Source organism: Acanthaster planci, linkage group LG11, assembly GCF_054643075.1.
Source record: "Acanthaster planci isolate LZ-2023a linkage group LG11, COTS_SCS, whole genome shotgun sequence".
NCBI classification, from domain to species: Eukaryota; Metazoa; Echinodermata; class Asteroidea; order Valvatida; family Acanthasteridae; genus Acanthaster; species Acanthaster planci.
In genome coordinates this window covers 1,161,280-1,187,688 of record NC_141787.1, presented here as the reverse complement: position 1 = coordinate 1,187,688, position 26,409 = coordinate 1,161,280, and the positions used below count along the sequence as shown (strand labels likewise).

At 42.8% G+C, this 26,409-nt stretch overlaps 3 protein-coding genes across 5 annotated transcripts in view; 1 reads left to right on the top strand and 2 right to left on the bottom strand.

Moving 5' to 3' along the window:
• Positions 1 to 6,866, bottom strand: part of LOC110975742 (phytanoyl-CoA dioxygenase domain-containing protein 1-like) — a 105,600-nt gene extending 98,734 nt beyond the window's left edge. For 2 of the 3 annotated variants that reach the window (XR_015427165.1, XR_015427164.1), the window contains exons 1-6: positions 6,487 to 6,866; positions 4,119 to 4,259; positions 2,414 to 2,489; positions 1,867 to 1,970; positions 1,338 to 1,422; positions 187 to 312 (exon numbers count right to left, since the gene is read on the bottom strand). Coding sequence is in view for 1 of the 3 variants with exons in the window: in XM_022228493.2 (XP_022084185.2) it covers positions 187 to 312; positions 1,338 to 1,422; positions 1,867 to 1,970; positions 2,414 to 2,489; positions 4,119 to 4,259; positions 6,487 to 6,513 (559 nt within the window). In the remaining 2 variants the exon portion in view is untranslated. The remainder of the gene's footprint in view (positions 1 to 186; positions 313 to 1,337; positions 1,423 to 1,866; positions 1,971 to 2,413; positions 2,490 to 4,118; positions 4,260 to 6,486) is intronic. The other variant, XM_022228493.2, reaches the window with a different exon arrangement.
• A 552-nt stretch (positions 6,867 to 7,418) lies between these two features.
• On the bottom strand, positions 7,419 to 12,968 carry LOC110975746 (notch-regulated ankyrin repeat-containing protein-like). Its single transcript, XM_087143539.1, has one exon. The coding sequence runs from the start codon at positions 12,202 to 12,204 to the stop codon at positions 11,872 to 11,874; it is 333 nt and encodes a 110-aa protein (XP_086999665.1). The 5' UTR covers positions 12,205 to 12,968; the 3' UTR covers positions 7,419 to 11,871.
• Positions 12,969 to 16,944: 3,976 nt separating this feature from the next.
• Positions 16,945 to 26,402, top strand: LOC110975772 (uncharacterized). The gene is made up of 3 exons (XM_022228547.2): positions 16,945 to 17,099; positions 21,248 to 23,297; positions 24,078 to 26,402. Exons 1-3 carry the CDS (start codon positions 16,995 to 16,997, stop codon positions 24,890 to 24,892), a joined length of 2,970 nt encoding a protein of 989 aa, XP_022084239.2. The 5' UTR covers positions 16,945 to 16,994; the 3' UTR covers positions 24,893 to 26,402.
• The last annotated feature ends 7 nt before the right edge of the window (positions 26,403 to 26,409 follow it).

The window sequence follows — 26,409 nt, the reverse complement described above, 5'->3', positions numbered from 1 at the left end:
ATTGAAAGTCCAGGAAATTTGCTCATCCTTGGAAAGCTGTAGGTCTGAGAGATGCTTGAGTTATTTTGATCTATGCCAAAGCTGACCCGCGTCCACAGTAGAATTGGGTTGCTTTCCAACACAAGATATAATGGCACGAGTTTGTGGGTTCCTACATTTAGCTGTTGTGGGGTGATTTCCACTTACTGCCTTGGGAACCAGGAATGAACTGGAGGCAGGCATTTTCCAGCGTGCATTTCTCAAGGGCTATCCAGAAGCCCATCAGTTTGAGTGGCTCGTTGCACAGGAAGCTAGCATCCATGTGTGGGGGCACTGCCAGGGAACATAATTAAACAGTTGGTGAATCAACAGCTCTTCCAAAACAACAGTGAGCTAGGATGAGCATCACACATCATACTACAAGCTAGTCCTTCCTGATGTAAGGAATACAAGACTATTTGATGTGACATTTTGTACATCTCAAAATTCAAAGCTGTGGATTGGTTGATGGTAGTCACCTGACTCTACAGCACTGACAGACGCTCGCTGACCAGCTTCAATCTAGAGGTCAGGATGCGCTTGTCTTGCTTCAATCACTACACTGCCAATGAGCCAGTACAGTACTGCACATGGGCAAGGTCTTTCGGGAACAGAGCATGTACGAGTGGACATTTGACTGCACTGACAGGAGAGATTAGTGCACACATATGTACGTGCTACTGGTCCCAAATAGCCTCAGATGTGCTAATACATGTGAGTCATTCCATGAGGTTGGGCACAATTTGTGACAGTGCCCTTGTTACATGGGTAACTTTTACCACCCGTCATGACCTATAGAGTAGGTCATTTACTCTGTAAAAATAACACACACCTCTGTATTCAGCCTTGCAAGATGTATCATTTGGAATCCACATGCAGGGAAATAGCTGTTCATTTTTACGGAACCCACGAAACAATGGACACCGTCACAAATTGTGCCCCAACCTTATGGAATGACCCATGTAAGTTTGAGTATGGGCAGTTGGAATACCGATGTGACTTATTTCCTAAACTGTGGGGTTGGGGAACTTTAACATGTAGCTATTTCTGAAACAGGCATTCAGAGCTTCGGCTATGTCTCAAGTCTCTGGTATTTGCAACCAGCAAGGACCTAGACATAACCCTAGATAAAAGATTCAAACACAGCTTATTGAAAGTTGACTGGACAAACCAGAAGAGCCAACTTTATTTAGAGGAAAAGTAATGAACTGGCTTCATCCAAAGGTTCAAAAGATGGGCATTCAATGGGGACTACCAATGTTCAAGATTAATCTGGAAAGTGCAAATGAGAAAAGAAAACTTTTTGTACAAATCTTTACCTTCTCCACCGAACTTGGGCTGCTTGAAGATGTACATGCTCTGCACAATCACAGGCTTAATGTAGCCAAGTTTCCTGGCAACATCCTAGACAAGGAGAGGATGACCAACTGCAGAATCAGGTCAAGTGTTGCTGAGCAAATGGATGAGCCATGCAAACTGAGCTGAAATCCTGTCTCATTATTGGTTTTTGGTCAACCATTTGGAGCAGAATATGGCCATGCTGAGCACCGTTGTAAAGACAGTGATGTTGGAAAACAGCCACTGTTTACACATACATGTAGCAAGGCCCAAGCTTTCCAATTGTCATGTATTTCATGCAGAATTACTTTTTATTTGCCAAGTTCAGTTTTCCATTTTATACTTCAAATTTCAAAGGAAATCTCTTAAGATGGAAGGACACCGCCAGTGAAAAAACAGCACCAGAGTTTAGGTTCTTACAACCTTCACATGAGAGAGAAGATTCCGTCCCATTGTTTCAGTGTGTCAACTACAGAATTACCCATTTCAATGCCCCACTCCCCAACTCACCTGGACATTGGGGTTATGGGTGACCTTCTTGAACTCAAGGACGAGTTCATGCAGGGCATGGCCAATTTTATTGAGAGACAAGTGCTTATCAATGGTCAGCTCCCCTGCAGAGTGTTGAGGACACAAAATCAAGTTTTTACATAATTTCACCAAACAGGAGCAAATATCAAACAAGAACTTGATCCATTATCAGATAAATCAACCTTGGATATTTGTAAGCCGCTATCTTGTGCATATGGCCCGGTACCAATCCAACTGGGGAAGAAAATTTTAAAACAATAACAAAATTAAGCATAGAAAACTACCTTGGTGGTTTTTACTTTAGGTAGTTCTGGTTCATCAGTTTAAAGAAAATGCAAATCTTCACTTTTTGTGGGAATGTACATTTACGTTACAGAAATAATTAAAATAATTTCCATAAGTAATTTGTATACAAATGCTTTAATTAAACACTGTACATCATCTGACTGTTGGTGCTAAGCTTGTTCAAAGCTGACAAAAACGAGGAATCACTTCTAATGCTACGACTCGAAACATAATTTGTTACCATTGTCACTGACAGCTCCTTTCTCAAAGAAGAATCGAATTTTATCCCCACTGGTCAGGAAGTAATCGTCTCTAGTCTGTCATCCAAAGAATATAAATTGAAGATGAAGTTTGTCATAACCTCCATGTAGTTCACATTTTCTCACTTGACAAAGTCTAAGGTTGACGCGTAAGGGGCTATCCATAAAGTACGTACACATGAAGGGGGGGGGGTTGGTGCCATTGTGTACACCAAACATACATGTACAGAGAGAAAGGGGGGTTCTAACCAGTGCATATCGTACGCAAACCGAAAATTTACCTTTAATGAATCTTCATCCCATCAATACACTTTCTCATACAAACAAATTCCACTATCTTCAAGCAAACTTACATTCTTAGTTCTGATCGGCTGATCCATGGCACCATCAGTGTGATATCTAACCGTATTGCACGGTTCGTATCAAGCCCTACGGACGTGTATGTGTAATGCACTGTTCTAACTTAACGCACTGCGCTATTTTAATGCTAAAAGCAAATGCACATCTGCATGACTGTAAATTAAAAGTGGTGTGATTGCCCGTGTTGATCGTCACATGTGTTTAAATGCATGTAGAAGTCTAACAATTTTCTTTCTTAGAAGGGTACATGTACATCAGTGTTACTGTTCTTGCTGTGTGCCGTATTGATATCTTTTGTCTTATTTTTTTATGTAAAGCACGCATAGGCCCTTTTACTTTCTTTACTGCGCGTCAAGTTTGTTTGAAGATAAGTTCGTTATCACCCTCATGCTCGTACCGGTATAACAAGCGGCCTCGTGGCATACGGGACACAGACGCACTACATTATTCCGTGTTCCACTGCCGCTTCTGTGATAACTAATAAAATCAGCTTTTGTGCATTGAAAAACAATTCAAACACAGTATCCTCCACTATCAACCTCACCATTAATCCTCTTATGCCAACGCCCATTATCAGTAAACCGTAACATTACTCATAACACAAAGATTGGCAGCGCCTTCCAGAAACGTACAGACCTATGCCCTTTACGTGCTTAATAGAAAAAAGGCACCGGGATTATTTTTGTTTTTATTCAACAACATCTTTTTTTAAACCGCAGAGTAAATATTTTCTAGGGCCGTTAATAAAGAGATACCGATATAAAAACCAGTGATTACTTCGGTCATTTATTTAAGAATTGGAAGCAACGTGCGAATAACAGTACTACAGTAGATGTACAACTCAATGTGAAATTCAGTGATGCTAAAGCAAGTCAAAAGATATGTGGAACGTGTACGCGTACGGGGAAGGGGGGGTTGGAGCCACTGTGTACGCCATACAGGGGGAGGGGTCTGAAAAGTCGGCATTTGTACGTACGTACTTTACGGACAGTCTCAACCCCTAATGAGGATAATGAAACCTATCAGTGCCCAGTCTGTCTTTCTAACCCTTCTCTATACCACCAGACTACTGAACGATCAGTCTTTCCAAAAAAGTACGAGAAATACCCGCTGAGTCTCAGGTTTCAATTTGAAATTGCTTGACTTCACTCTGTAATGGAAAATGTGGCAGAAAAGTCGGTAATGTTTGAAAGCTGAATTGAGACCTCACAATTGACAGTTGAAGTACTGAAGACCTTGTTTGGCTCACGAAAATGTTGGGAGCATTTTGACAGCTGACAAAGTTGGTGATACTGTTTTGAAAGTTTCGGTCTGTGTAAGTCATACCTGGTTTCGGCAGTCAAAAACTGTCATTGTGTGATCCTTAGGGTTCATGTCTGTCACGATGTCACAGCAACTCCTTTTCAGCGAGTCGACCTCTTCAGGGGTCAGAAAGTCCTTGATAACAACATACCCATCCTTGTGAAACTGAGGTGTGAAAACAAAATTATTTTAATAAATCATCATCAAAGAAAATGATAATAAACCTGCTGTGTTCTTGTGTAGGTCTATAAACTTTTATGGAATTGAAGAACAATTTGATGTTTAAGTTGTCTCTTTTCTTATTTTTAGTATTTTAGAATTCTGCATTGGACCAGTGAAACAATTTTGTGTCCTAAACATCAACACGTTTACATGTTCATTTCAAAGCCTGGGCATGAATTTGAAGGGAACGCCTGCTTATTTCAACGGCAGAGGGTTCAGTATCTCGGAAGACAGGTTTAAAAATACTTCAATACGCCTGTGCAGTTGTCGGTCACTTTGCCCTATTCTCCACTTTCGTACCTTGCCACGCCGCCACTTTGTCCATCATGTCCATGTCCACTTTGCCCCAATCATTTCCCAGAGACTTTGTACATAACCAAAAGCGTGAAAATGTGGACTCTAGTCACAAAAACACTATTTCCATCCATTTTTGTTTCCCACTGGCATAAGAGAAATGCGATTCTGAAAAGCTAAAGTGACCAAGGAACGATGTAACTATGAAACGATGCTCAAGCGACGCTTGAAGATGAACATGCATCACACTCCACTTCTAAATATATTTTGTTGATGTACCCTAATGTCCAGAGCTTTCTGCATTGCGGAAAATCCACAAAAATTGCTGATTTGGGGTTAGAAAGCGGAAAAGGCAATTCTTGGTAAAAAAAAAGAATTAATAAAACAAACGAATATTTCTGATCGTTTCTGCACAATTAATCAAATAAATATGAACCCAAATTAGGAATGACAACTCATATTCATTGTTTAATTCACTTTGAAAATAACATTTGGTAGCATTTCCCTCCTGTTTTTCCTTTGCAATATCACGGAAATTGATATTGATTTCCTCCGGCTCCGCACCCTGGAGATCACACAGGTCCCCTGTTCCCTACATACGTGTAGTGCCCAGACGTCTCACAGCTTATGAATAAATCAATAGGGACGGGGACCAGTCCAAGATGACAGTGGCATGGTGCGTGTAGGCCCTACATGTATCATTATGCCAAAGATACCTGTAGATGTACGGTAAATGTAGGCCTACAGTACATACAATGTATGTACATGTACAGTCGCAATTCATTAACAATCTACATGTATACGCATGTGTACACACATGTTCGTCTAGCATGCACGCGTACTCGCACATGCGCGAAATGCATAGTAACCGAGTGTCCCTTACGCATGCGCAGAAGAGCCGTGGGCGTCAAGAAGTCCCAGATACGGCCATGTCCAAACGGGCTTCCAAAGATACCGCTAGGTCTATTTGCCTGCGCATCTCCACGTATTTCTGATGTAGCGAAGACCTAGACCTAGCTCTAGACAACATGCATAACTGATAGAATGTGAGCCGAGCTTGGAGGCCATTTCACACATGCCCAAATGTGTACTACGGCAGGAACATAGATCGTTTATGAATTGCGACAGAAAGCGTGGAGTTTTGCAACATTTTCTGCAAAATACGTTGTCCGTGGGCATATTTAGTAATTTCATCACAGCATTTATGGAATTCGGGATACCAGGCAATAGTGAACGACTTTTTGAGCTGTCTTTGTCGGGTAAAAATGTGAGAAAAACTGTTGAAAATATTTCGCATAGTAGCAGGACTTTTATACCCTGGACGTTATTTTAGTCGCAACGCAATATAGGGCCCGTCGTCCAACCTGGGCTAGGCTTGAAGGTGCTCCAGTGAAATTCCTTGAGTCATACATCAAATGAAAGAGTGTTTTAAGCTTTACAAGATAATGACACCATTGTTCCAAACCCGGTTGATTCTCGCGAGATATTCGGCTTAGACGAGACCAGACTATGTACGTCAACAAACAAAGATGGCCGCACACAGTTGTTGACGTATAGTATAACTATAACTTGGCTCCGATCTTACATTAATTTCATCATACAATACACCCAAAACTCGATGTAAACAGACATAATAAATGGTACTAACACAAATTTCACTTCTTTTTCAACACAACTGCTTTTTAAAATATGGAATTTGACGCACAAAAAGGGCACAAAAATCATTAAATGAAAACAAACACTTATACACGCTTTCGGATATAAAATGTAGAAGTGCCGTTTCGCTGGACCTTGGTGAACCATGGGTGAACAGGCGACGTGACACCGAGCTGAAAGTTTAGAAATTTCATGAATTTGACAAAAATGAGAAACAAACCTTTGCAATGTCATCTTCTGTGGCCATGGTTCCCCTTCAAAATCGTTGAATTTGATAGAGGTATTTAAAATACTCCTGGCTGAATATTTCGCGTACGCCAGCCAGGATTCAGTACTTCTCCGTGTCACACTGTCATGAAATTGACGTCTGCCAGATTACATAATGCGCGCGAAACGTCATTCCATTTTCTGAACTTCGGCTTTGTGTTATATTGTGTTATATGGATCTAGATTTCAAGAATTTGGACTCTGAAAGTGCGATTTCAGCTAGATGTAGCTCAAAACTTTTCCACAGTAACATTAAATAAATAAATACTGGCAAAATGTTTAGGTATTTATATTCGTTCCGATTAGAAACCGTTAGAAAATGCGCCCCCTATGGAGGAATCCGTGATTCCTAATACGGCACGACCGGACCACGCGCTTTGCCCCCAAGAAATCGCCAACAAAGAGGACGTGCTTCAACCATAACGTACGGGAGACACAGAGTTCGCCCGTAGACGACTCACTGGCCCCCTCCCTAAAGGAGTGCTTCTTGGTCGCATCATTCATTTAAACTGCACGAGCACCTTGTCTATATTGGGCAGGGACTTACATGTATAACACTTCGCACGGGCGTCACCAGGATTTTCAGGGGGATTTTTTTTTGGGGGGGAGGGGGCAGACTGATGAATCGGGTGTTTTTCATCCCCTTTCTTCGCTCTGTGTTTTTGTTTGTTTGTTTGTTTTTGTTTTGTTTTGTTTTCCTTTTGTTTCAGAGGGAGCATCTGTCCTTCCTCACTGACGGCCATGATAGTAGTGCGCATGTTTCTGTGAGGGGAAAAATTTTCGCATAACGGAAAAGGGGACTCTGTCTTCTCAACTTGGGCAACCCAAACAGAGATATGTTTACTCCCAAAATTTATGGTCAACTCAGGAAAACATCGTTTCGAACGTGTCGAATAAGCAGCGTTTATTTTTTGCCACTGATTTGCAGCATGGCGTACAATAATCTTTTATAACATGTATTGCGACTTCTCCAATTTCAGCTCCTAACAAATCTACATTTGAAGTTTATAACGAATGAAAATATACTTGTGATGATAAACCACAATTTAACTGCATGACTAAATACTCATGTTATATTTAAAAAGGCAGTGTTATAAAAGTGAATATAATTTTGTGCGATGAATAATGTTAAAACAATACTGGTACAGGCTATAGAAAAAAATGAGTCTAACGCTGCTCATTTTCACTGGCCACAGAAAGACTGAATACTCCGAGTTCCATTGTTTTTACAGTTTCTACAAACATTAAATATTCCCATAAATAACTATAGTCGTCATGCCAGATGATGATCCAGAACAAAAGCATCTGTTACAAAAATCTGTGAAGAGATAAGTTTTTACAATTTCACACTTTAAATATGGGCGTTTCACAATAGTGCGCCTCCAAGAGTTTGCAATGCGTTTGACCAATCACATTGTGCGAACATTTGGAAAGGGCTGACAAATTTCTCGCATTGTGATTGGTCAACGCGTTACAAACTCTTGGAGGCGCACAAAAATGGCGACAGTGAACTAAGATTCAGCAGGCTTTTACAGTCTCCAGTCCTAATCGATTCTCCTACTTTTTGATGATGTTTCCAAATTACCTCAAATTTCAACTGCTGTATAAATTTAAGGTGAGGGCAAGTCACGGTTGCGTGAGTAGCTGAATACCTAAGCTTTATTGCATGCTGTACTGCTGTAAGTAGTTGAGAAACTCGTAAAGAAACAGTCTTTGAATTTTGAATGTGCCACAAAATCTCCATGGAACTTACAAACCGTTTTGAATTTATCTTGGCCGATGAGTGTTGAAAAGTCAGGCTAATATTGAACACAAAAGATGGAGAAGTAAAATGCATCTTATCCCATACTAAATGCAAAAAACCCAAAAAAAAAAACACCAAAAAACACCAAAACGCGGTGCTCACAGACCGCAACCGCAACACAAGTCCTCCGTTATTGTCATAACACATTTTGAAAAGGGCAAGGAATCTTTGGCTTCGGTTCTGTGACCCAGAAGTGGCCTTGCAACTTATTTTACGTCCCCCAATCCAAGCAGAAGCGAAAATAGCGAAGAAAGGCTTGGGCAAACAGTCAGGGCTCCGGAGGGCCCCTAGCTAGCGGGGCACAGGGACCCCGTTAACCCGTGAATCGCTAGATAAACAACGGCACCCTTTTCTGTCACCGCACGCTTCCTTGCACCCAAACGCGAGCCAGCCTTTTTCAAAAGAAATCCCTGCATTTTTTCCCCTGGTGGCATGACTTGACAAACACACGCACAAATGGTTGTTGAACAATGCAAGGTGACCATGGACCTGGTGTTGCCGATCTGTTCTCCCTTCTACATGGGTATTCAAGAAAAGCCAACTCACAATCAATGTCAACATACCACAAGGACATAGCGAATGGCAAAGCAATAGCGCGGGGTGTAATGAAATCGTTAAATTGCAAACAATAATTATTTTCCGATAAAAACTTATAATTTTAACACTCCTTAACAGATGTCTAGTACCTTAACAGATGTCGAGTGCCTTAACGGATGTCGAGTGTTAAGTGGTGTGTAATAAGTACTGAATTCAACAGATTTCTCGGGTTGAGTTGGAACTCACGACCTACACTTAACCACCTGACTACTGAGTTGGCTGGAGCTCTATATACTAATCCGACAAAGCACAGGCAGCCTGGCCAAATTTATCACCCCTCAAATTCAAAATAATGTGGTTCAGCTACTTGAACCTCTAACCGTCGTCTCAGCTCGAAACAATCATTTTAGACGATTCAGTCTGCAACCTTGAAGTACCCCAGTTCATAGGTCAGGTGTCCTCATATGCATGCATGGCAGGCCTGGTTCACATCGTCACACCACTGGTGCCCATGCAAATAACCTGAGGTAACTTCAGCTGATACTGATGCCACAGAAAAAAAACCCTGCTTATCATAAAAATATCTTCTTATGAAAAAAGTCGCGGTCACTATCAAATATGTCACGCAGTACACATTTCTTGTGACTTGTTCTCTGTTGATTTGTTCCTCAACAAATAAATATGTTGAGCAATATTTTGCTTCTAAGCAGCTGTATCAAATAATGCCAAGATGGACTGAAGGCTGCCTACTGTTAGAAGGGGAGTTCCTGTCATCAATTATTGCTACTCAACGAACAACAGATTTTCAAGTTTTTACAATCGATGCGGTTAAGACTGGTTCTCTCTGCACAATCCCATAGACGGATCAGGGAACCAGTACACAGCTTCTTATGCATTGATCGGATTACAAACACCAACGAACCACCCACATTGTTTTCATGAAGATCAGTGGTATGGTGCATCATAATATTCGATACATTACATGCCACATGAGGTTCACTGTTAAGCTTCGAAACAGCAAGCACCGCTTCTTTTATGGTCAGTATGCAGAGAGTAACAGTAATCTTATTATGGGGAAAGCAGCATTGTCACTGCATGTAAATTTTTAAAAAAAGCTCAGTCTACTGAATTCATGTAGGCCTACTCAGTACGCGTCAAATTATGGGAGTTTATAGCACCGAAATCGATATCATTCAAAAATATATGTTTACCTAGACGAAAACATTTTGAAAACTGGTTAATACTGAACTTTTTGTCGTGATACTTTGTACCCTTCGTCGATAAGGCGTCTATTACGACTACAGAAGGCTACAGAAATTTCGATGACACTACAAAACTTAGTTACTAAGGGGCTGGGCCATGGAAACCCCATATTCACCCCTTCCTCTCTCTCAGTCTGGCCCACTGAGAGATCATAGATTATGCTGATCGGATCAAAATTCCAGGTCAAGATTAGAACCCCCCCCCCTTTCTGGATAGGACTTTTGTTCGGTTGGACTGATCCAAGTCACCGAAGGAAAATTCGCAATGACCCCTAGGTGGCTTCCCAGCAAAATCGATATTTGTTTCCATTTTGAAGTTTTTTCGATGCAAGAAAGGTTTAGGTTGACAAGATACACTCACAATCCGTGTTCAGGTAACTTTACGAGTGCTCACCCACAGTTTATCCCGCGCCTTGGTTGACGCAATCCACTGACGAAAACACGGGCTTCGTTCCAGTGCAAAACATTCGAGTGACCACCTTGGCGCATAATACTTTACACAACATCGACGAGAATATAATATCAAATCAGTGCTCTGAATTGATATTATGAAATTATGATATTATGATTATGATTTTACCGGAAGCTCGACAATGGCATATTTCAGAGCACTGATTTGATATTATATTCTCGTCGATATTCCGATCACGGTGCTACGCAGCCCTTCCATATTTCTCTGATATACTTAACACAACCATGGTTTAGAAAACTGCAGTTGTCTCGTCCAAGTAATTTGAAAACAACTTCATCTTACTCATTTTGATAAAAACAAGTAGATTAGACGACACCGTGTTTTTCCCCATGGCATTATACGAATAACGTTCTCCTCTTTTTCACTGGAGAATATTGACGATGACAGAGGTTAATGTTCCAGTCACAAAAAAAAAAGATTCAAACAAGCAGTTCATAATATTATTGTGCTGTTCTATTAAAACATGATACGTACTGAACTAATGTGATTCGCATCGTGCATCACGTGGTCTCCTTTTCAATATTTCTCGAAAACAATGTTTTCCAATGTACACTGTGGAAATCATTGTGTAAATTAAACACCCTTGGTGTCGTCAGAAGACTGGGTGTACTCCTCTGATAAAATCCAGGGTGTAAGATTAACACAAATTTAACACCACAGCTTTTGAAGTGTACAGCCTTAAGAGAAAGCGACATATTGAATATGAACTAACGGATTCCCCGAATGACCTTATAGGAATAATTTCCTTTACATTGTGCCATCCATTCTGTAACCAACAACTGCTATTTTTTGCCCCGCCCCTACAACGGGGACACAGTTTGTCCAGGGTACGGGTCCATTTTGCCGGCACAACAATAATCTTTGAGTCTTTTCCGTCCTCACAACGCTTTCGCTCCGGAAGCATTTTTTCCAACATGACTAGCAGGAACGGGATGCAGCCAAGTCGACACTTACATCACATTGGCGAAGTTGTGTCGTTGAAATCGAAAGTTCAGCCGCTGTCATTAGGTACTTGACTTCCCTGGACGCTGTGGACCTCGTCGCATGGGTCATCATGAGGGGTTTTCCCGGTGAGATATGGTGGAGAATCTTTAGCTCCGTTGAGCATGGTTTTAACGGTGCAGGTCCAAACGACAGCCGGGTGCAAAATTTATCAAGCAAACGCCGAATGTTAAGCGAGAAGAACCGTCGTGGGAGGGATCTTTAAAAAGTAGATATGAGCTACGTCTATCCGTGTTATGATACAGGATGCAACTCCTGCCGTCATCGTTTCCGATCGCCCCCGCATCGCCTGCGGATGAGGTAGAGAACGATATCGTCGTGGCCCCCGTAAGCGGCGATGTGCAGGGCGTTCCAACCATCCCGGTTGGCTAGTCGCACGTCGGCGCCGAATTGTACCAGCAGTTTGACGAGCTCCAAGTTGCCGACCAAGACGCTCTGATGCAGCGGCGTCTGGCCCTCTCCATCGAAGACGTTAACATTGACCGCACCGCTGATGGAGCCCCTGAGCAGGCGGGCTAACTCCTTGGGATCCCCCCTCCGCACAGCTTCGTGAAAATTGCGTTGCTGGTTCGAGTGGAAAGAAGTTGAGGACATGTTACATCCACAGACAGACGGACAAGTTTCAAAAACTGACTGCACCTTTATAAGAGAATCCGAACGAACCCCTTCCAAACGTACAACTGTTGGTTTCTCATGGATTATGCCTTGCTCGTGGAGATACAATACGGCGAAGCGATCCCAGGCATGTGGCCTCACTAACGCCGCGCCAGTCCACGGAGGAGGGAAAAAAAACGACGTCCACTTGCATTCTGCTCACTCAATTATCCAGCCTAATGTTATGAGCTGCTAAGCGCACCACAATGTACAGCTCCGCAAGCCGTGGCCCGCAAAGAATTATTTAAGCTCTGACGAAAGGTCGTCAATATTACCATGATAAAAGGCATTCTTCCCTCTCTGGGCTGATCGACATCCGCAGGGTCCCAAACTGGTGTTAAGTCCACGGTCCCCGTTTACCTTTTACCGTCGTCAAGCACGTGCAACGCCCACTAGCCGTCGGTGTATCTCCGAAGCAGATAGCTTTTTAAATTAGACATGACTGTTCTTCCATTTACGAGCGGGGATCTGCAACCGCGTGCCGTCACGTGTGGAACGCTGACACCCATGTCCTCGACTTACCAGCCCTTTTGCTATGAGCGTGGGAAAAAACGCTAGCTAGTGTCTCCGAAAGCACCCCTTTGAAAACTTTCTACAGATTTTCGCCCATGGAAGGATTAACTTTGTATTACCGCGGAACAATGCGTGTGCGACGGTGGAACCTCCTACTTGCACAAGATCGGAACGTGTGCAAGGCATGAACAATTCCGTCCGTCCTAGCTGCTATTAAAACAGGAAAGTCCCCCAGATGCAGTGATGTGTAACTCGGGGCGGAAATAATAACCTATTTAGCAAGCCAAAAATACCCACTGAATTTAACGGCCCATCGACTATAAATCTGGTGTAAATCAAATCCCAAACAAGATCACATAATTTGTTTTTGAATGGTCTGTTTACCACAAACGAATTTGGGATGTTTTTTAATATTTTGTTATACTGTTTGTTGTGAATTCGCCTGCACAATTTAGTGCTTTTTTAGTTCACTGGTGGTTTATGTCATTCGTCAAAGAACGTACAGATCTGGTCATCCACTTTTCCAATTTAGGCATGACAGATGGAAGAAAGGTTGGAGCTATGCATTGAGGAAGTAAAAACAGGAAGATCAACCTCAGTCCCAAGTCATGTGTTTTATTTCCTTGAGCAGGAAGAGTAGGTCGTTTTCTTTACACCAGTATTCGATAAGGTCATTATAATCATCCTGTAGTCATTTTCTTCTTCATTTTTAATCAACCCCACAATGGCAGCGTCATCTGCATATTTCAGTTTACAGACGGGACATCGCAGATGCCAGTCAATCGTTACAAAAACAGTTGCAGATAGAACGCAGCCTTGTGGACTCCTGGTACTAGTAGTGATTTCATTGGAAAGGGTACTGTTGACCCTCACTTTTTGTGTCCACTGGTGAAGAGAGTCGTGAATCCATACCGCAATGGCTGGTGGGACAGTTAAGTTGAGTAGTTTCCGAAGAAGCTTGTAGGGCTCAGTTGTATTGAACACCGCGGAAAAGTCGACGAAAAGTGCCCGGGCATAACACCTAGGCTTGCCCAGGTGTTCATAGCATATTCGTCAGCATGAGAACCGCATCGGTGACAGATCGTTGGGCTTGATACGCGAACTGGTTTCATTTGTGAAGGGACGAACTAGACCAGTGAGCCGTGAGCTGAGCACCGGTCTTTCTAAACTGTGTCATCTCCACGGACGTCAACGCTATGGGACTGTGGCTTTGTGTTAATCGAAGAATTAATGGCTATTGTTTGCACAAAAACCTTTTCACAATTTGTGATCTAAACCTCGGGTAAATCTCAGCTTAGATCAAATAAAGGGAAGTTGACCGAAGTATCAAGCCGCGCTATCAAGTCTCTGTGCTAATGGACTTAACATTTTAAAGCGATAATCGACAGTGCCTTCAGAAATTTTTTTAGATGCCAAAAGCTTGAATTAATTCAGGTAGCAGTATTGCATTCCCTCTGAAGAGGCTTGCGGTTAAAAAAGTAACTGCACTAGAGACGTAGAAACGATTCCTGAATTTAAACGTAAGTTTCTCAGCCTTTGAGCCCATTTAATTAGGACTGAAATTTATACAAGGCTATAATGGATGGGGGAATGCAACCAGAGAGAGAGAGAGAGAGAGAGAGAGGAGTAGAGGAGAAAAATTATAAAATCTCAATCTGACCTGATGAACTTAGTGTTACATCATGGAAATTGACGTTGAGCAGATGATTTCACAGAAAGACTGATTGACCTTAAAATTAAAAAGTTTCCCGGAACAGTTTCATGTATCGGAGATGAGATAAATTGCCTCCTCTGTATTGAGAAGAACCGGCATCTCGGCCCTGTAGTGGCACACTCGGGGGGGGGGCTGGTGCGCGCATTTTACATGCTTCTTCAACCAATCACCTATCGTGGTTTGCTAATATATTGTATTCATGTGCAGGCAAGTCTTGAATTGAAAACGAAGGAAAACTTCTCGTTTTTCGAACATGAAAGTTGAAATAAATGTGACGAAATATAAGTTCAATACAAATTCACGCCAAGTTTTGTTTTGAATAATTCAAAATTTATGACAAATTGTATCTACATGTTTTAAGCTACATTTTTTGAGAAAGAAAAGTGAAAGTGAGGTTTAGAACGCGAACCAACACAACCCCATGAAAACAGCTCCGCTGTGAAAGTAGTCAATTGCATGCGCGCGTCAAGCTTAGGATGGTGTGAGTGCGGCGTCATGGCGCTTTTTCGAATAAGTGGTTTGCACACTCAAGGTCTGCAAATCTTTAGGGTGCAAACCACGAACATAATTGCTGCGTGTGAGCTCATATGCATGACAGTTTGTGATCCAACGAGTTATAATAATTGGAGGTGCAAATGAGGAGTCACCACCGATTATAGAAACAACTCAATCATTGGAGGACTGCTGACTTCCGAGTCGGGGGATTTTATCCACAAAAGCCCGAAATTTGTGGGTCTTTTTGAATGACGGGCGGCCCGGCTACTTTCAGACTTTGGCCCGAAGATTGATTGCTTTTCAAGGGTGCATGTCGGGGGGGGGGGTGTGTAAAAAACATGACGTCGCTAGCACTCATAAAATTAACTTAACGTTGTTCCACCGGTTATGATATTAATTCCCGGGTAGCACACTTTGCTGCTCGATTCCACAGTGTCAAAATGTGGCGCTATTTCTGTTTCCTACTGGTGCGAAAAGGATGCAGGCCAGTAATAAATAGGCCGAAAAATCAGTACGTGCCCGGACCAAATCACAATTTGTCTGCATTCACATTCTCGACGAAATAGAGCATTTTGTGGCCCGTGAACTTGATGATTTGTAGAAAAGAAAGGTTTAGGCGGGCAAAGAGAATACCAGCTTGTGTCTGAGTGAAATTTGGAAGACATCGGGGCCTGAAAACAGTCCACTTTTCGAGAAGTGTAGGCATCGACATTTCAAAATGGCGAGGGGCTTCACAGCTGCGTTTTAGGGTTGGCTTTCCTTAGAAATAAATATCTTCAAAAGTCATTCGTTAATGAATGGAAATTTGAAAAGAAAATGGAAAATCATACTAGGCTTTTATTTGATGAGCGTTTCGAACGCCTGAGAAATTCGAGAGTATTTTTCTTGATTTTTTAAAGTTCGGGTATCACTGGCTATGGCAGTTTATTTTCAATTGCAAGAGGGCATATCCCATATCAATATGTCTGGAAATGATCTGGAAATGTATCATCCTGACTGTAAAAGTTAATAAAATGGAAAATAATTTTTCTTTTTTGGATCATGTCCGATTTTGATGCTTTTGTCGGATTGTGATTCATGCAATCAGTAAACAGGGTTTCGTAATAAATTAATCACGTACATACACCGGAGAACTTTGTTTTCGGACAGGACTGGCACTCACCCAAGTTGAGAAACCGGTCAAAAGTATCTTTTCTCATGCACGTGTAATGTTATTAATTAGGAATCTACTATTTTACTCTAAAAAACGTATAATTATTGATGAAATTCCTTTTTTTTTTCAAGTTAGCACTATATGTAGTAACTTGAGAAAAATTTCATCTCCATGCCTCAAGACTGATGGAGGGGGAAATAACCACTCCCCTGCCTGAAAACTTGTGAGGAATTCAAATATTTTGACTTGGGGATGTAATGATGTGGTATTACTGAAAGATAGGAGAGTGGCAGTCTGCTTGCCCAAATTTTGAAACTCAATGTCTGAGTCTGAGTTTCAAAACATGAGTAGCTGTACTGCGCCCCCCCATCAAGGGTAAACCCTGTGTGCGAATTTCGAACCTACAGTTGGCCAAATCTAACCCTAATTAACAGTAATCAACAGAAATTAACCCTAGTTTGCAGTCACAAGCGATTATTTCCAGCAGTTGAGAGTTGCGTACATGTACATGGGCGAATGACAGTATCAGCCTTACTCAGGGTCATAGGCCCATAACTGGGATGAGAGACAACCTTTTCCAATTTTTCACCTCAACTCGATTTTGGAACCTCTTTTCCATCTGTTTCACACGTTTGGGGGGAATTTGTAAAAACTGGGGTTAACTAAAATCTGCATTGCCCTCCTGCTGGCCACCACCTTGAGATGAACACTGAGCTCTATAAAAAAAAAAAAAAGAGAAAAAAAACAGAGCTCTATGGAGATGGTGAAAAACGCCCTCTAGCGTGCTTGTTTTGAGAATGACGCTGTGAGGCATTTGGTATACACTGTACATGTACATCATACATGTAAATAAAAATGGCGTTTTGTGAAGAGGACGTAATCGAAATACTCAGTTCAGACGAGGATATCCTCGCATCAGACAAGCCACAAGCGACAGATGGACGTCATTTATTAGATGAGGTATATCCAGTTTCCGTCTTGTCACAATCCTGGAAAGAATTCCATACACAGAGACACTTTATGTGCCCAGTCACTGACAATGCAAACCTTCCTGAACTGATATCCGCATTCGATTTCACGATGGCGTAGCTAGGCTTAACTCAACTTAGGCAGGCCATAGAGCAAGGAATGGCAGGCCTACGTCACATTTTATTGTGTAAGTTGCGCAGAGAAATATTATGACTCATTGCAAGAAAGTTACGTACTGCATAAGTCTGCGACTTGTGCTACAAATATTTTGCAACTTACACAATCATGTTAGGCATGTTACACGTTAGCCCCCGGCCATGCCGGCGCTAGTCAGCTAGTGTGGCATGGACTCTCACTCCCGATCCATCCTTAGCCACACATCCGTATATGCAATTTCGTGTCGGCGTACTGAAAATTTTTGGCGCACCCACCTACATGTATCATTATGGGCACAATTTCTTTTGCACACAGAGATGATCCTGAGCCTCTCCGCTTTCTTAGTGCCATTTATTGAATGATTTCACTCACGCTGTTCCGGTATTTTCCAGTCTTTTTGCCTTCATTCATTCAATCTCACGGACTCGCTCTCACAGTCGCCGTCTCTAAAATAAGGTCATTGAACATTACGTCACTTGACCCCTTATCGTCTCGACGGCTATTCCATGTCAAGACATATCTAATACACGGACTGAGCGATAAGATACTACATGTACCAAACTTGGGCAGCAGATTAAATGTCTTGACATGGAACAGCCGAAAATGTTCAGTACACCGACAGGAAATTGTGTATACGGAAGTGTGGCTAAGGATGGAGCGGGAGTGAGAGTCCGTGCCACACCAGTGGGGCTAGTTACACGTAGGGCCTAGGTGGATTGTCATGATTGTACACTAAGTCAATGGGCAAAGGCTAACCAGCTAACTAAATGGGATCTAACGTGGGAATGAACATGATGAAAAGGTCAGTGAATGGAGGATGAATGAATCATGGGGCTAGTGGAAAAAAATTATAAGTCCAAACCAAGTACCCTGTTGCTGGCTATGATGTCGCCAATGCGTTGGTCCGAAAACAAGGCAAGGATGAACGAATGGGGAAGGCTGAATAAATTGTAAGGCCAAACCAAGTCTCCCGTATATCTGGCTGCGGTGTTGCCAATGCATTGGTCCAAAAACGAGACCTGTGCATGCATGTATGTGTGAGCAGTCAAGCGTGACATAGTAACTGGCTACGATATGGGAGGGGTGAGTGGTGGGATATTCTACCCCCAGAACTGTGGGGACCGACGTCTGCTTCTCTCCCACGAACCCCACAGAAAAAGAGCCTTTTTCGCCATAGGCTATGCATGATTTTTAACAGGGCACGAAAAGTAATTCCATTCGAGTTGTGTACCCATAGAAATGTTGCTTCATTAGAGTTTTATGTAAGAAAGATTACATATCTTTGTTTTGAGTACCAAGAAAGAAAAGGGCCAAAACCATGCCGTTTTCCAAAAACAGGTGTAATTATTTCCTGATCAGTGTCTGAGAGTCACGCGGTTCACATGTGTACTTGCGAAGACGAGGCGAGACCAAATGGTTGACTATGGCTGCGATCGATGCACAAGACATGGAAATTGGCTACCCCCACTTTCCGTATGTGTATGTGCAATTCTTAGTTGGCTGCGGTGCGCTGAGGTCACACTGACCAATCACAGGGCCCCTCATTATTTATGCCCAAATTGAAGGAAGACAACCAACAGCTGTTGGGTGCACAAAGTTGCTCAACAGGAAGTGTTCACTGTGCGACAGCGCTCACCTGCACTGGTATCCAAGGGCTGTTACTTGTCTTCCCCTGGCAAACTCGACTCCTGACCAAGTCGCCCCCTCAGAGGAGAGTCTGCTGGTTTGGACCATTAACTACATTTCCAAAGGGATCATAGGCCTAAGTGCCCTGGCACAAGGCGGGATATTGAAGAATTCACCTTAAAGGGATTTTTGAGAATTATTCAATAAACTTACGTTCGGTTGATTGTAAAGCACGCTTATCAGAATTCATTATTTGGCATGCATACCTCAACCTATGGGTAGGCTATGCAACTGATTTTGTGAAATCTCACTTTAAATTATATTTAAATACACGTACATGTAAAATGTTCTTTACTCTCAACTTTAAGCTGTGTTGGTCTTGTTTTTATTATAACCATTACGACCATCATCATTATTTTTCTGAAATTTTTTTTAAGAACTTTCTGTGCTGATATCATGGCGATGTACATCAGGGGCCAAGCCAAAAACAATGACAACTTGATGTTAAGAAGTTAAATCTTTCTGCAAGGACGTTTAGAAATGTAGTTAATGGTAATCCAAACCAGCGGACTCTCCTCTGAGGGGGCAACTTGGTCAGAAAGTGAATTTGCTAGGGGGCGAGTTGGCAAAGGGGGGAAATTTTAATGCTTTCAGATGGCTAATAGGTCACAAAAGAGAAAATAAGCAGTATTCGTGTAGAGAGTTCATTTACAATGTAGGTTACTCAAGCACTTTGAGGAATTCCTGGTGTGGCTAGTTACTTCTGCATGTAGCTACTGGTAACATAATGTTTTAGTCCAAAGTTAGGCCCCAGTCCTACCATTGCTGTAAGCCTACAGCGCCCTCGCTGTTTTTGATTTTCAGTAACCTCTTGGGAATCTCGTAGAAATGAGGGCGTGGGTATTCTTTGTAAGTTATGCAGTTGGTGTATTTAAATCATTAACCCTAACCCTCTAGGCTCCTGCACTAGAGAGCATACTGAACCTCACAAAATCCAACAGGTTCACGTACTTGTCTATGTACTTGTACATGCAGATTACTGTACCAAACCTGATAAACTCCAACAGAATGAGCCCGTTGGAGTTTGAGTGATGAGGTATGGATGGGTCTATGCAGTATAGGATGACTTGCACTGAACAGTACCAAACCTGACAAAATCAAGCATAGTCCAACAATTGGTACAGCATGCCAGACACTGCACACAGTGACCCGTGTGTGTCCCAACTCGCACAGAATCCAACACCATCTCCCTGGGCCTTTCATCCCAAGTCTCACAAAATTCAACAACAAGTTCCTCAGGTACGGTACCAAACCCGCCAAAACCTCACAAAACCTGCTGTTGGAGTATGGCAGGTTTTGGGCAGTTACGGTTAATATAACATCTTTGAAGAAACACGACAAATGATGGCTTCCCGTTTGATGCTAGTGGTCTTAAGAGCATCACTGTATTGCATCTTACATGTATTAGTGTGTTTGATCACCAAACTACACAGATGAATTCTTCACATAGCCTGTATGTTAACTACTAACACACGACTGACAATAGAGGGTTTGCATGGCTGCCATCTTGCAGGCCAGTGCTTTTGTTCCACAGGCTATGCACGGATGAGGTTTCCCTGTGGAATAAAAGAACTGCCCTGCATGGTGGCTACCACGCACTGATTGGTTCCCTGCAAATGCCCAGGGGAAAGAGAAAGTTAAAATGCCTACTACAAGACTTCCAAGATTGTAGTGCAGGCAATTGTGGAGTTGTTAGAGGTTGATCTTTTTTTTAGGCACTATCGTCTTGGAGTCAAGACCACAAGTACATTGTACAGGTATATCTGTTACATGAATTGTAAATTAAACTGATTTCCATTCGAACTTGAAAAATGCTGCAAGTGAAATGATCCTTTAAACCAAAAAAGTGTTCAGGAACATGGGAGAAACAGAGGGTGTAGGTGTACAGGTATGTACATGTTTTCCTAAACCATGTGCAGTCAACTCTTGTTACAGGGACAAGCCAAATTACTTTTGTTTATGTCCAGAACTTTGCCATAGAAGGAACGGAGGAATAAAAAGAACACAACAGTGCAAAAATTTAGGATTCTCAGAATGTGTTCTTTGTAACAGTGTCTCAATGCGTGCAGCCATCTCGTGGCAGATTGCAAGTTATTTCTTTGTAACGAATTATGGAGGATTGCGAAGTTCTAAAGCAAATCCAGCTATATTGCTGGTATGTTTCTGTAGCTTGCATGCCCATGCAGGTACCTGCAACTCAAAACTGAAAACTTGTGAGCCATTTGTGCCACTTACGCTGGCATCTGATTTGCAGATGTGCACAATTTATTTCTTGTTTGGGTTATTCCTCTTACCAGTTCATCAAAGTGTGCCAGCCACTTCTCAAGTCCAACCAACAAAAGGCTGTCAGCAAGCTTCTCAGAGACAAGTTCAACGAGGCAAAGGAGTCGTACACACAATCAGAATGCTTCAGACACTTCGTAAGGCAACGGATCTCCGACTTGCAGACCACAAAGAAATCTGTTTATGTTCACATTCAGGAAGTGAAAACTTTGCTGATACGCGAGTCCAACACACGCAGAGTCGAGTTAACGGTGGTAAAAATTGAGAAGACAGAGGAAGCGAAACCAGCAATAAAGAAGGTAGTCGAGGAGAAAGTGGATCCACAGACAAATGAGGAGTGTGCCAAGAGTAAAAGAGATGATGAACAGGATGTAAACAAGGTTCCACCGGTAGAATTCCAGTCTGAGAGTCTTTTGATGACCTGCGAGACGGTCAGTAGTGGTGAATATGCTGCAGACAAGAAAGATCCAACTGAGAGGAGGACTGGAGGAGAGCCAGGGAGGAGCGACCATGAAGATGGAGCTGGACCTTCCTCAAGTCTCCCTGGCCCTGCAAGCAATTCCGTTGGGACACCTGATGCCGAAGCCGGTTCAATCAAGTCACCGCCGGCTGAAGAGGGGAAGGGGCAGAGCAAAGGCAAAGGCTCTAGGAAACAGATTCAGAGATTGGAGAATTTGCTCCACAAATTGGACAAGGCAATCAAGAAACTGCAAGAAAGAGAACTAACATTGGACGAGATGGATGAGAGTGACTCCACCCACATTCAGGAATACCAACTCAGGAAACGTTTTGTCAAGGTGTACAACATGCTGTGTAAATTGAACGGTTGTGCCATGGACACAGGACGTGTCATAGAGCAGAGAATCCGATACAAAGGAACGCGCTTCCCTGAGATCAACAGGAGGTTGGAGAGACTAGTCAACAAGAGGGACTTCTTTCCAGACTTCCATGATGTGTACATTGCTGTCCAAAAGACCAATGTGAAGAAGGACTTGGGGCTGGATAAGAACAAGGTCAAGAGCATTGCCCAGGAGGCCTTCGAGGACCTCGGCGGCAAGCTGCAGAAACGACGCCAGCAGGACTTCCTCCTCAATTTCAGTGCCCACTCCACACTTGACTTCATCAAAGCCAGAGACGAAGTCGGCGGGGACCCTGAGCTAAAGAGAAAGCTGATGGAGAACAGAGAGCTTGCCAAACAGAAGATCAAGCAGGTGGAGGATGCCTTTGTCAGGCGACAGGAGGAGTGTGAGAAGAGCGGAGTAAATCTGGAGGCATCAGAGCACTCGGAATCGAACGCATCATCTGAAGGACCCTCTGAGGCGGAAGAAGATAAGAATGCACCTGTCTTGAAAAAAGCCAGGCTTGAACTGGATGAAGATCGTAATGGGAATGAAGAAAATGGAGGCAAGGAAAATGGACAAGAGGATTTGATGAGTGAAACCAAAGAAGATGAAACAGGGGGCCAAGATGACAATGGTCATGGAAGGGATGGCTCAACGAGTCCACCCGCTCAAATGCAGCAGCAACTTCAAACCCAAGTGCCAACTAACAAAAACACTCTCCTAAGAAATGTGCCTCATGCTGCCTTCCATAAGGAGCTGTTCAGTACAAACCTTAACGCTTCCTATATTGCACATAATGGCAGCTCTGAAACAGGTTTTAACGAAAATGGTGTGGATCAAAAGATTCATTCCGTTGGTGAAAAGACACACGGTCTTGTATGTAATCCGGCACCTACCTCTAACATCGGGACTGGCACACAACTGGCGCCAGTGCCGCAGTGCCCCCAGTCGCCGCAGCTGTGTTTCGACACCCCAGAGCAAGCTGTTGAATGCTTAGGCCTCACACCATCCCAGCCGGCAATGCCGTCGTCCACCATGCCCCTTGTCATCACCAATGTCTGCAGTCTCTCTGATGACCCTGGGTTTTTTAATGGGTCAGGCAAAACGGCTTGGGACGAGGGAAAAGCGACCATTGCAAAGGTGGTCGATGACGGGAGTGGCAGCATTGTGATTGAACCACCAACCCAGCAAAGAATCATGGTAGTCCAGTCAGGAAAAAGAGGTAAGAAGATCAATCAAAATTGATTGATTGATTGATTCAGGATTGCAAAACCCAGTCCATCATTGGAGTCCAGTCCATCACAAGTCCAGCTCCAAGCCCTTTCTTAACCACTTTCATGCCGGGGCATTTTTCAATGTTGATGATGGTGGGCCGGCATGACTATCGTTTTTTTCCGTTTTCAAAATCCCTCCAAAATTCATCATTTCATTTAACGGTCCTTTATAGCCGCACGAAGTAATCTTTAGGCACTGCTCTAAGTTGGCAGGTGACCTTCATTAACGCCCGAGTATTTCAGCCAGGCATGCAGCCTTGTAAACAGAGCCCAGATTGTGGGGTGTTGTATAACTGTCTTTTGTTCACGAACCTGGCTCAGTGCACTGCTGACCTCTTTTCAGTAGGGGCCAGATTAGCGTGCAGCAGTGCTGTGTGGCTCATCGCTGCGGTGGTGGAGTGCTTTTGTCCCCGGCAGTAATCCGCTTGCTCTCAATGCCCCAAACCCTGGTATACGGTTTCAAAACAAGGCTGGATTATCACCACTTTTTAGAGTGAAAAATGTCGGTAATGCCCAGCAGCCTGGTCTTTTGTTCAGAGTATGGTCTTTTGTTACAGGACCCTGTTTCCTTTGTCCGAGTTCAGAGACCCTGGCCACGCATATAAACCATACGTCTCCGATTCCGGAGTCCCCGGCAAGAAGTGGTTAAAACCAGTCAATAAGTAACCTGATAAATTATGACAACATTGAGCTAACATGCTTTTACCTTTTTTTGGTTGCTTCTTCAGTCAAGCTTAAGACATCGACACCAATCACGCTGAGCTTCGAGGATGCTGAGACCAACTCCAACACGCAGCTAAGCAAAGCGAAGTCTGACCCCAGTCCCTCCCATCCCTCCCCCCCGCCGTCCGTCAGCAGCACCCAGCCTGAGTTGGACACCAGCCCTGATGTGGAAGAGGTGGTGGAGATAGCGGCCAAGAGCTTGGCCCCAACCCAGAGGGAGAAGCTGCTGGAGAGTGCATCTAGTACCGGCACAGCCACTAGGCAGGCCCCCTGTGCCCAGCAACGAAACAGGACCGGGATCAAATGTACCAAGGAGGTTGTAGTCTCTGAATCCAGCAGCTACGTCCGCTGCAACAGCTGTATGCAGATGTGTGCAGAAGCCAAGTGGCACAACCACTCCTGCCCACAATCTGCTCATGGCAGTCGCAAAGGCATGCTGTGCAGTCCACGCAGAGCTAACTCGTGTGTTCGACAAAGATCGGCACCGGCAGTAGTTCCCTCAAGAGCCTTTACAAACACCTCAGGTCCTTGTCATGACCGTAATACCGCTTTCAAATCACTGACTGCTCAGGGGAGGGTTTTCAGCCTAAAGCCAGGGAAGAATTTAACCCAATATAAGACCTCCCCAAAATGGCAGGCAGGACCTCAACAGAGGAACTCGAGGTTTGGAAAACCGTCAAGGCAAGTGAATAGCACCACCAACAAGGATGATGAGGACTCTGATGTGGTCATCATCAGTGATTCCGAACAGGGAACCAGTGAACAGACTGGGGACCAGTCAGAATCGCCTGAAGTCATTTGCATTTCGGACTCGGATTAGCACTGGCAGCTTTTGGGCCAGGCAGACTAAACGCTATATACAGAAACACAAAACCTTAAAAAAAAGCTTAAAATAAGGGTGAAAGCCGGGTTAACAGATTAACTAAGCAGCGTTTTCTCTTTTGCATATTCCTCTGAGATTTTGATGACTGCTTGCTTGAGATTTGACACACACATAGTGTTTATAGACAGTACATGATGTCTCCGTAACGTATACATGTACGTGTAGACAGGTATTCATTACTTTAGTACTGTACAGGACATTTTGCATGACCTTTGAACAAGCTCAGTGACATTGATTTGAGAAAACAGCCAATTTCACCTGCCTCATTTTTTTAAAACTGATTTTTGGTTTTAGCAGTCATTTAAAAATGTAATCGCACAATCAGGAAGAATTTTTTATATTTTTTTGAACTGTCTTGTAGATTATTTTGAGACCAATCCAATCAGACTTTGATTCATTCATTTAAAAAGATCTTGTCACATACACGTGTACTTTGTATCGAACTGTAAAGTTTTCCCTTTGGCCTGTACTTGTTAATGAATGTTCGATTCTTTAAAACTGTGAAACTTCTTCAGACGATTGCAAACTTGTCTTGCTGCAGAAGTGAGCTCTGAAAAATGAAATGTGAACTAAAAGAGCGGAAGAAAAAAAAAACAGTATTGAAAATACATATTTAACCTTTTTGTACCCGAAACGTGTCACAAAATGTGAATTACTAATTTGCTTTGAGCTCCAACTTCACGGACAAACAGTATAGCAATTCTCAATACAATTGGTCTATGCAGAGAGCAAGTGAGATCTTAAGTCTACTAGCCCTACAGCCTTGATGAGGGAATGTAAGTTCTTTGTATTGGGTGAAGGGCCTGATGTCCAAGATTGTGTAAATACTGCATTGAATAGGTAAAGTGCATCCTGAAACTTTGTTGCTTCCAAATTCAAATCTTCATTTGCCCTCAGAGTATGATATGAAGTTACCCCATTTGAGGGGGGATCACCCTTCCACAAAGCAATGGGTCCGACCCTCTGATGTGAAAGAGTAAACGCCACTTTTGGAGAGTTTTTTTTGAGATTTTGGTGGTTTTGCATTTGAATTCACTGATGCTCAAGAGCACTGTTGAAGTGAACATAGCATTGAAGTTTTTACAGGTTTAAAAAACAAAACAAAACTACAATTGTGCAGAGTGGTTGGCTGCACGGTCTTGTTACTATGCCAACACATCACCATCATCGCAATCATGTGATCACGTTGATGGCAACTAATTGTCATTGCTAACTTCAAATAACATTCCATTCTTATTTGCCCTTAAAACCTTGAAATATACATGCCTTATTTTATCAAGAGCTCTATTGGGGCTTTATAAAAAGTCGTTGGGGGGGGGACTTAGAAGTTGTAGAATTTTTCATTTTATTCAGTTGTTTTGTTAATCATTTTGATCAAAGCATTTAAAAAGTCTTGAGTTTTAATTGTTAAATAAATTTTCTACAGACATGGACATATATTACAACACTTCCTT